General features: G+C 52.6%; 1 protein-coding gene across 1 annotated transcript in view; it reads right to left on the bottom strand.

Moving 5' to 3' along the window:
* Nucleotides 1–6,460, bottom strand: part of COL27A1 (collagen, type XXVII, alpha 1) — a gene marked incomplete at its 5' end in the record, with an annotated part of 45,804 nt that extends 39,344 nt beyond the window's left edge. Inside the window, 4 exons of the mRNA XM_010138721.1 lie at nt 4,113–4,288; nt 5,224–5,268; nt 5,437–5,481; nt 6,407–6,460. Of these exons, the coding sequence (XP_010137023.1) occupies nt 4,113–4,288; nt 5,224–5,268; nt 5,437–5,481; nt 6,407–6,460 (320 nt within the window). The remainder of the gene's footprint in view (nt 1–4,112; nt 4,289–5,223; nt 5,269–5,436; nt 5,482–6,406) is intronic.
* Between the last annotated feature and the right edge of the window lie 4,796 nt (nt 6,461–11,256).

Raw genomic sequence — 11,256 nt, 5'->3', positions numbered from 1 at the left:
AAGTCCCCGTTCGGGACCGCCCGCCCTGCCCAGCCGAATCTTTGAAGTGTCCAGTGCTGGGGAATCCACCACTTCCCTGGGGAGATGATGCCAACGGCTGATTGTCCTCATGGTGAAAAATTCTCCTCTTGCGTCTAACCAGAATCTCCCCAGGATTAAGTTGTACCCATTGTCCTTTGTCTTTTCCATGGGACTCCCTGTACAAAGCGAATTCCAGCTTCTTTGTAGCCACCCTTTAAACACCGGACCGGTATTTAAATTACGGGAAGAGTGTTTCCTTACTGGAGCAGTATTTAAATGATGCTTGACAGGATAGGGCTGGAGGAGCGGTTTGTGCTGTCTGCAGAGCCAGAAGACATCCCCTCAGCATGGCCCTTTGGCAGAAAAGCAGCAATGGTGGGTGCGATGCAGCACTGCAGCACACAGCTGGAGTGAGAGGGGAGACACCCAGCACGACTGAGGAGGGTGGAGAGGAACCTGAATCTTTGATGGCACCAAAACGAGCGAACCGAAGATGTTGGAGCTGGATCTTGGTGACAGGCTGCGAGGTTGCGATTTAGCACTGGGCAGTAGGGCAGCTATCTCCCGTGTGTGCCCAACCCAGCTGACTGCTTTGCAAGGAAGAGAGCTCAGGAAATCCAGAGGCATAAGGGAAAAAGGTCTGACCTATCCATACGTCTTACCCCGCAGCAAACTGGTCTGCAAGTGATGGCTGCCCAGAGCTACCCCAGTCTGTCCCAGCACCTCCCACCTTAGGAGAAGGAGCAGCACAGGACTCTCGCTCCCCAACTCCTCAGCCAGGATGTGTCGCACTGACAGCGGGAGGAGGTGTTTGTGCAAATCATCGTGTCCTGTTCCAGGAGCACAGGAGCTGATACACTCGTGCAGTATCAGGATGCCAAAGACACGGTAGCTCCAGTGGAGCGACAGAAGATTTGCCAATGAAAACATGGCAAAGGATGGGGCTGGAGGTGGGGAGTGAAGAACAGCAAAGAGGAAATTGCTTTTAATCCCCACATAGAATCTGTCCGAAAGCTCTGCACACAGGGGTGAACCTTCAAACCAAGTGGAAAAGGGGTTAGGATGAAATAACCCCCCCTCTGAGCTGCTCAGCACAGGGATCTTATTCAGAGAGATGGCTTTTATTGGCCTTTCCATGTGGACAAGAAGGCGCATTCATGGCTCTGGAGCAGGGCACCCTTCCCCCGTAACCATCAGAGGAGTTCAGTCCCCACAGAGCTGAGGCTTAGAGACTGTGGCAGGACCTTGTCTGAGGGTCTTTTTAAGTTTGAGACCTTTCTAAGACTCCTCTTGTTTCGGATTAGAAGCTGCCTGGATCACTGCGTCTCGAGGACTCCCCTCTCCACTCAAATCTTTAGTCTGCAAGACTCAAGCTTCATTTCCAAGGCCCTTCACAGCTCTTGAGGCACGGGGTGCCTGGGATGGTGCTTCTCGCCAGCGCCAACAGCCTCCCCCTCAGGATGGGGTCAGGAATTATTTTCTAAACTGTATCTTTTGTCGAATACGCCGTCTGCTTTGGCTGCCGGAGGGTGAACCTGCAACGTTACCCCGCCCTGCAGGAACAGAAGTTGCTGTTATCTCCCTGGTCTGACAGAGAAATTGCACTAAAGGTTTTCCTTACCTTCATGCCAGGTTCACCTGCAAGGCCAGGTTGTCCTATTGAGCCAGGCGGTCCCTGGGAAAAAAAAAAAAGATCATGAAAAAACCCATTGTAACCAAGTAAAAAGCAAGATCAAAGACATAATTCTTTTAGCAGAGCCGTCTTGGGACACTGGAGCCCTGGTTGCAATGCAATTACCTCCCTGGAGCTGGCTCAGGGTACACAGCATCAAAGAGGCCCGGTACACCCTTGTGCCTGGTTCCTGGGAGGGCTCTACTCGTCTCTCACACCTCCCCTCTCCCCAGCCCCGCGGCAGCCCCCCAGCCTCCTCCGCCAAGCACCTCTCTCACTCCTTCCAACCCCTCTGCTTTCTAAGGTTAGTGACCATGCCAGGGAGGAGCGCTGGGACTAGGGGAAGAAGGGAAAAGGTCCAGAATTAGACTTTAAGCCCTTCACAAGGTCCAGCAGGTTGGCTGACAGCAGAGAACAGAAATGCTCAGCTGTGCTGCTGTGCCCTGCAACCCCACTTCCCCACGCTGGTGTGAGCACGTTCTCCGTGCTACTGGTCTCATTTTGGGTAGGGTGAAGCATCAACACACCCTCGGTGTTTGCAGATGCATTGAATTGTCCTGCCTTTGCCGCAGCAGCTGCCCCAGCAGACCCAGCTTTGAGCTGAGCCAATGGCCCCTTGCTCCCGGAGAGGCAGCTCCAGGACAGCTAAAGGGAGCCAAGAACAGCAAGGTTACACCAAACCCTCCAGCACAAACTTCGGCTAGATTAGCTTTGACATCCATCACCCACTTTCTCTGGCTGTAATGGGCCAACAAACATCCTAATGCCAACCACTGGGCTCGGACTGGGGCTGGTCCAGGCTGTACTGGCTGAAAGAAAGCGGCTGGCAGATAAGATCCCGTGGCCCTATCTATCTGACCCTGGTAGAGGGGCCTGGCATCCCTCAGAGGGCCAAAAATGAATGAGGACCTGGAAAACTACAGGAGGGTGGATGGATGATGAGAGAATGACCTTGCAAACTGTCCTCACTCAGTGTCCAGCTGCCACGAGCAGCCTTGCAGTGGAGGGGACAGGTTCCTTCGCTGTCTTTAGTACCAAGGTCAATTGGGAGCTTTAATCTTTGTACCTTTTCTCCTACCTCTAGGGAGCACGGGGAATGCAAATCTGTAAAAAGCAAGCCCAAAGATGGGAGGGCAAAGCTTGTCTTTTAAGGATTTGAGTGGTTTATTTACTGATGATATTTACTTTCCAGACAACAATCTTCTTTCTCTTTATAGTTGGGAATAAAGGAAAAAAGAGCATATAGTAGAGGGAGCTCTCTGCTGCCCAGGGAATAAAGCCAGCTCCTGGCTTGCTGAAATGGATTCAAGCAGAGGAGGGAGCAGAGTGTGTTTTGGGTTTATGAACAAATGGTCAAGTCACACAACAAGAAAATTCAAGCTCCAACGAAAGCAAAAAACCTGCTTTGGTTTCTCCAGAGGTGCCAGTGCAGAGAAAGGCTCCTGGAAGAGCCACAGATTTGAATAAAGCTCTGTACTTTCTTGGTTGGCAACATCCAGCGTGGCTTGGTAGCAGTTTTCCAGCTCTCCAGTGTGGTTTACCACGCTGAGAGCTCGCTCCATTCAGTCTAGCAGCCATGAGAATGGAAACTTTCATGACTCATAACAGTTTGCAGCAGACTGCCTCAAACCCATCTTTGCTGCTGTCTTCACAACCAAGTGAAACAGCATGTCCGTATTACAGCCCAGGACCCATGGAAAGGAGCTACCCAAGGGGAACTGGCATGTCTGGTATGAACAGGCAAGACTGTAATACTTCAAGGGGAGTGAAATCAAGCCAAGACTGCAGACGAGTTAGGGGAAAACCACGGAGGCATCTCCTGCTCTCCATGGAGGCACCGTCTGGCAGCTGCCGCTGCTTTGGTTACGGTGTGTTTGTGCCACTGCTTCATGGCAACGGCAACCCAAAAGCACAGTCAGCAGCAGAGGCATTTCTTTGAGCTTCCTCCAGTGGCTGCGGCGGCTCGTGACGGGACTGCCACAGCAATCCGGGTGGGCTGACAGAACTTTGACTTGTCAGCGATGGCACCAGTGAGTGGGAAAGGAAAGACCAGGCTTCAGATTGAATTGTTACGGTATTTGGTGCCTGACTCTGCACTTGGGGGCAGAAAGCTGTTCCCTGGTGCGGTCACACAGCCATGCCTGGGACATGCTGCTCTGTGTGGTCAGCTTTGAAATGCTTCTTGTTGTGAAGATGGGCTTACACATCTGCCAGCTGAGTGTTATGGCCTGTGACTAAAACGATGCTTGAATTTCTGATTTTCACTGCTGGCTTTGGAAGCTGACTTTCAGACTTTAGGAAAATCCTTCCTGCTGGTGTCCCCAGGTGCGGAAGGACATATCTTTGCACATTTACTCCTCCCTCAGTCCTGCCACTCTTGATGCAAGAGGAAAACGATAGGAGCAAACATCAAACCTACCTTATGCCCGATTTCTCCCAAAGGCCCAGGTGGCCCCTGTGGTCCTTGTGGTCCCTGAAAAACAAAGACACAAGGCGCTCTTCATACAACTGTTTTAATTTCTGAAGGACTATCACTTCCATGGTCTGTAAGATAGAACACCGGTTCCCTCCTACATCACCGTGGAGCTGTGCAGCCTGCAAAAGACAGTTGGTGGAATGGAGAGGCCAGCAGTGGGTGCGTTGAGGCACCTTAACAGACAAACAGCTCAGAAGACCCTTCATCTTTCTGGCTTCCTTCCTAAAACAATTGCACTTGGCAAACTGAAAATACCTGGCTTACCCTCTCCCTTCCCAGTCCTGATCAGTCCCTACAGACAGAGAGCAGGGGCTGATCCCTTTTCCTGCTTTGGTGATCATGTTGGTCCTCCTCAAGGTCAACCTGTCATTTCACAGTGCCTCCCTCAAAGCTGCGGGCTCGGTTCTGACACCATCAGACTCTATCCTTGTTCCCCTTCCAGTCTACTCAACTTCTCCTGTTACACCTGACCCTGCCCCAGACCCAACCTTGCCCTTCTTTTCTCCCTTCCCTTCCAAAACCCAGCCCAGGCTCTGTGCTATACTCCTCCTGTCGATCCATGGCCCCCTTTGGCTTTCCAGGGGTCTGACCTTGTCTTTCCTCATGCCTCCTAGGACTCTAGCCAAATCTTTCACGTCTCTGACCATGTTGGGGTTGGCAGGAACAGAGAAGTTGGGTATGGGAATAAGTGGTGGGGAAGAGACAGACAGAGAAAAAATGAAGTGTCTGTGTGTGTGCGAGGAAAGACAAATGAAGAGAGAATGATAAGACACTTGCCGGGTCGCCTGGGGCCCCTTTCGCTCCTGGAGGTCCAGAAGGTCCTTGGATGCCCTAGAAAAATTAAAACAATCGAGGTCAGCTCCAACCCCAGAACAATCCCTTGTGCCTCTCGGCAGCAACATGCATCTCATAAATGCTCCAGTAAAAGGAGTGGAGAAGTGGCCCCTTCAGTGGGAGACACTGTCCAAATTCTTCCTCCTGGACCAGGACTCAAAGCTCACGGACTTGAGTGAAACAGAGGTTATGAAAGAGAGCACAAGGGACGGACACTTACTGGGAAGCCGCGTGCTCCAGTCTCCCCAGTCTCCCCCATCTTCCCCTGTGAACACACGGTTACAGCAGTTACCAGCTGGGCACGTGCTGAGACACCTGCAGCGCTTTGGCCAGGAGAAGCCGCAGTTCCCCGGGCGCTGTGTACGTGTGGGTCCCCCACGGGGGACTGACACATGCCAGGTTTGGCAGGCACTGCCTCTCACAGAGGACGTACCTGCAGCCCCTCTGGCCCCAGCTTGCCTGGCTCCCCTGGCCGGCCCTGCAAAGCAAAACGACAAACGACAGTGACACGTTGGCAGAAGCACAAACTCCTGGCGATGTTCTTCCGCCCCAGTTCCATCTGCTCATGAGTTCCCAGCAGCTTTTGAGAGGCCAAATGACCCAAGGAACACCCCAGCTGGTGGAGAGGGTGCGTGAAGGGCTGCAGGACCTGAGGTCTTTAAGCCAACACTGCTGTGGGGGAAGCTGGACTTCTTCGGAGGCTCAGCACAGCCCTGCCTGGGGCGTTCCCCACCCAAGCTGCATTCACAGGGCCGTGTGTGCTGCACAGGAGATGGGGTTTGAGAGGGTCAACGGCAGGACAAGGGTCTAGCTCTGCCACACGCTACTCTAACATCAGGCTGCTACCAGAGGGAGAAACTCTGCCGTGCGCACATCTCAGAGCCCATCGTGGAGCAGGCTCACCCTGGATGAGGGTCTGCTTAGGCAGGGTATCTGACAGGCTTTCTTTGCACCAGGCATCCCTTGCCCTGCGTTTTTTCCTGCCCCGATCTAAATAACATGAAGTACATCAGGACAGATATGTTTTCCCTTAGGTCGTACTCTACCAGTCATGCTAAACTGCTCTGGTTTTATTTAGTGCTACATCCAGATGTACCCATCAGGCGCACTCGCTGCTACTCCCACTCCTGTGAGGGAGGGACTCAGTTAATTTAGCAGAGGATCTTTTACGTTTGTGGACTGCCTTTGTTTCAGGGTCTCAGAACCCAGCATCAAGGGCCCTGATCACACGCTGGACAGGTTTTACTCTGGTTGCATGAAAGACTCATCCCTGATGGTTGATCCTCATGGAGTGACAAACATTCCCTGTTCCTGGAGGAGGACGTGACCTTGATCCCGCCCAGAGCATTTCACAACACAGCCAAGAGCAGCCTTGGCCAACCGGGCTACCCACTGGCACTCACCTTGACACCTCGTGACCCTGGCTCGCCTACTGGTCCATCAGGCCCTCTGGCGCCCTGGAAAAAGGCAAAGGAGAGACAAAATTAAAAATACAGAGTAGATGTCTCACTGGAAAATACAGCTGTCACTCTAGCTTTGGCCACCAGGGAAGTCCGTGAGATCAGACCTGGCTAAGCCAACCTGTACCTGGTTGGGTTGAGCACAGCAGCAGAGCCCAGGACTCAAAAGATCCTTTCTGTGTTTTGATGCTTAATTACCATGACCAGCACACAGAACCAAAATACTTTTTATTCCTGTTAAACCAACTACCAACAGCAAACCAAAGCCAGAGGAGAAAAGCAGGCCAGGAACAACAATATATTTCAGACAACGGTTACACGACCACAGTTTTGCAACGCACAGACTTGCAGTTCCAGCCTTATAACCTCTTCCTTCCTAGAAATCCCACTTTTCCAACTGCCCCTGCCCTTGACTCTTGGCTTACCACACTGTCTCGTGGTCATAAAGCTACAGAATATAGAGGCACACAAGCCTCCCCCACGCAGCACCTTCACAATTGTCCTGCGCCCCAAAGTGCTCCCAGCGAGCAGGGTCTGTGTGCTGGCAGCTCAACTCCAAGCCTTCAGCTACGGTTAGCGGCTATTTAAAGAACTGGCGGCGGGTGAGGCTCAGGCAGGTGCTCATGCATATGCATGCTGGGAGGAGCACAGCCTCGGTGCCTGCGCTGGCACGTCTGGTCCTACGTCTGGCATCTGCTCCTGGGCGCCTGAGCAGAGCAGGCACGAGGACCTCGGGATGTGCGTGGGACACGCACGCTGCTGCGAGTGCTCCCGGCGTGTACAGGAGTCCAGACAGCGAGTGAACGTGGACGTGATTAGCTAAAATTGAACAGTTCATGGGACAGCTTGGACATCCTCAAGGAAGGGGTACCCTTGTTCTTCCAGAATGTTCTAAGCGAGGAGAGAGCTAAGAAGAGGGTATAGCTATGATCTCTAGAAGAGCTGAGCACGCGGCCCCATTTGAACCCCAGAAACCAGCGTGTCACACTGACAGAGGATACACAGAGCCACGGTCAGGGAAAACAGAACAGCAAAACCCAGGGCATAACAAGAGACTACGAGCGCACGTCATGTTCATAATCCGGCCGTGAGCTCAGTTGGGACTCTTAGGCGCTACTGCAATATAAATAATAAATAAAAACACAGAGCGGTGCTAGAATGCAGTGGTAAAAGCAATCCTGAGAGCAGGCCAAGGCGGAAATAGAGAAAACAGGAGCCAACGTGCTTAATCGGGATGCAAACCGAGTGCCAAAAGTAATAACAGGGCTGGGAAGCCAGTGCGCTAGGAAAGCAACTCCAGTATGACAGGCAGAGAGAGAGGGACTCACAAAGACAGGCAGTGTAACGGCAGAAGACGTATGGGAAACTCAGCCAGATTATTACAGCAGACAAACATCGGCAATATAAAATGCAAAAACTTCCACTGCACTTGGCAAAGCCCTGTGCTGCTGGGCGTACCAGAGGCGAAATAACCAAAGCCCTGTATGGTGTGCTGGTAAGACACAGCTCTAAACGCCCAGCCTGGTCTCCAGGACAGATGGACCGAGAAGGACTGTGCACCAGATGGGAACACCACAACCGAGCGGGTGTTTCACGGGTCAGCGCTTCGCTACACAAATGTAATGGCAGCTCTCACCAGCCCAAGACCCCCAAGTGTCTGAGCTCATGCTGCCCACTAGATCAGAGAGCAGCAAAGACCAAAAGTTTTATTAATCCATGTCGCTGTAAGCCTCAAAGCACCATGACATAAACCAGAAGGTCGTTTAAAAGCAGCACTACTGACAGCTCAAGGCAGGCAGCGCTATCAGTGGGGGTAGTGGGAGAGCAGGGCTTGGAGGCACCCGGGGAGCTGTCTGGGGTCACTGGGACACCAGCAACCCAGCAAAATACACAGACCTGCCCTGGGCTGGGTGCTGGGCTGCCCAAAGAGGAGGGAGGTGTCAGCATGTGTATGGCACCGGCACCCTGGGAAAACACCCTGCCACCCACCTTCTCATCCTCCCTGGAAACCAAACTGTTCCTCTCCTCTCTGAGCAGCCATTCAGGTATGTTGTGCAGTTACATCTTTGCTATCTGAGAGGTTGGGGTGACCTGCTTGTGAAGAGGGGGAAGGACGTGCAGAGGGGAAGGGTTCGGTAGCTCAGCCCTGACAATACAGGAGGAGGGAGCAGGGAACACAGGCAGGTGGGACACAGAAGCTACAGTGATGACCCAGGTTAGAGGTTTCTGTTCTAGGACAGCTGCTACTGGGGAAGGAAAGTGGGATGTGTCTAGTCCCTCCAAACTCATCTTCTGTAGCCTGCCCTGCCCTGCCTGGCTCCTTGGCCAGTGCTGGGCTGCTCTGAGCTGCCCTCGCTCAGTGCTGCAGTAAGAGCAGTGATGACTGCGGTGCTCAGCGGTCCAGCCCGGCAGGGGAAGTGTTTATGGTATCCTCGTTTCTTCCAGCAGAGCCCTGTCACCAGCATCGCAGGGTCTGCCACGGCAATCTCACTTCACAGCAGCCACCTGCCTAATCCCATCACAGCACATCTCATCGGCATCTGACCTAAAGAGGGAGAAAGTGACCCTGTATTTGCAAATGCATGTTGCAAACTTCATCTTCTCCAGCCTCCTGGGCTGAAACCCAGGATAAAGGCTTTGCCTAATTCGCCCTGACAGGAAAGGCTACATTTAGTCAATTAGTTAAATCTTCAAAACTCTCTTTTACTGACAACACTGGTTAGAGATGAGTAAGTGAGGTCCTGGCAGCTCTCCAGGGTGCATCCCCATGCCAAACACCGCAAGGCACAGCACGCTGCCTTCCCCCTGCAGACCTGGCAGCTTGGCCTTGCGAGCAGGGCTGAGCGCAGCTCCCCGGGCTCCCCTTGGACCCTCAGTGCTTCAGGGTGAACTGGAGAGCCAGGCGTGCCTCCCCGGAGCAGGGCAGAGGGACCAGGGCGCTTGTAGAGAGGCGTCTCGGGAAACTGCATCCTAAGGGCATATGCAGCATGGCCCATGCTAAGAATGGGGAAAAAGGGTGCGGTGAAAGGCACGGCTTTATCACTGGTGTCAGCATCTCTAGGAGCCCATGAAACAGAGAAGAAAGCCTTTCTTTTGTCTCTGTTAGCATTTTTATGGCAGTACACAGCTCAGGAGAGGTCCCGCTGGGCCAGGGCTGTACAAACAGTGCAAGGTCCAAGTAGCTTTACAATGTAAACAGGAAAAATAAGGAGGGTTGAATTGGGATCTGTCTGTTCCTTTGCACAGAGCTGCACAGGTTCCTGGCTGATGGAGCACTTGAGAACCTGCTCAGCTGTTTCACCAAAGCCAGCTGGGCATCACTACACTGCTCAAAGACATTGCCACGGCCATCTCAAAGCAGCTCACCTGAGGTCACGCAGGGAGTCACAGCACAGGGACATGCCCCGGCAGCCAGTCCTGCTGCAGCACATGAGCTACAAGACCAAGTGTCATCAGCTACCTAAACAGAGGAGTTTCCCCTTCTGGTTGTGTTGTCAGGCAAGAGAAGCCAAACTGGTACTGTGCAGGAAATTGCAGCTCTGTGACCCTGCGTCCAAATGCTGATGCTCCAGCTGACATCCTGGATCTCAGCAGACAGCGAGATACTCAGGGCTCGCCAGAGCCCACCAGTTCTTCCATTCTAGTTTTAATGTCTTATGTGGGGACATTTCTCCCTGTAATCCCTGTGTAGGTCCCCACGGTGCTACATAGTAGAAATCTGGTTAAATCCTTGCTAGCCTCACCCGCAGTCACATTCTGCCCCCTGTAATCATGAGCTAATCATATTTCACGTAGGCTCCAGCAATGGTCACAGAGCCACACGATCAGTGGGCACACAGGGCAAGGCAGCATTTCCCTCAGAGATGTGCGATGCTGAGCAGCACTGTCAGCGATCCCAGACTTACGATGTTGGATAGATATGAACGGTGTCAGCTCACAAATGTGGTGGAATTCAGCTGCAGGCTTTGGAACTCAGTTTTACTGCTAGCCCATGTGAGGCAATAGAGATACACCCTGCTGCTGGAGCAGACAATGTTCCTGTGGAACAGAGCTAAATCCTCAACAAGGTGTTTCTGCGAAGCAGCACTGCGTTTCCCTCTGTTGAAACAGGTACTCAGAGGCCAGAGGCAGTAACCAGCCTACAAACAGCAGAAGCAGCAGCACAAACATGCAGTCAGTAGCTTTTTTCCAGAAATTCAAAACTTCTTCCTTACCCCTTTTTCCAAATACTGATACTTCTCTATCACAGTCCAGCCAAATGAAAAGCAAGCAGATGCCTTGACTGAAGCTGAAGGGAGATGTCTCTGGCCTTACATCAGTAACAATTTTTTCCTCAAACTCTTCTAATGCTTTCTCAGCCAACTAGAAAGATCCCTGAGAGCAAAACAACACACCTCTGCTTTTTCTCCATGAGCAACTTTTCAGCTGGGTCTGGAAAAAGCAACTGTTTTCAGGTGTGTTATAAACCCCGACTTTGTGAATCCCCAGTGTTTACAAATCCCTGCAGTCAGCGATGCTGCGGAGCATCGGTCCGGGGAGCAGCGGTCCCCTCCCGCCCGCAGCGGCAGGGTGCTGGGGGGGCAGGTGTGCACACCTTATCTCCTCTTTGCAGGCTTCACACAGGCTCCTTTGCAGGAGCTTGAGGGATGAATGGCACGCTGGAAAAGAGAAATATGCTTTGGGACTTGAAAAGCTCCTCTGAGTTGCCTAAGCTGGCACCCAGCACCCCCTCCAGCGAGAGGGTAAAATTCCAGTTATACTGACAGACACCTTGGCCACAAGAACGGGGTCAG

Source organism: Buceros rhinoceros, unplaced genomic scaffold (assembly GCF_000710305.1).
Source record: "Buceros rhinoceros silvestris isolate BGI_N320 unplaced genomic scaffold, ASM71030v1 scaffold44596, whole genome shotgun sequence".
NCBI lineage: Eukaryota > Metazoa > Chordata > Aves > Bucerotiformes > Bucerotidae > Buceros > Buceros rhinoceros.
Note: the sequence above shows the minus strand (reverse complement) of the source record. Positions and strands in the feature narration are given on the sequence as shown.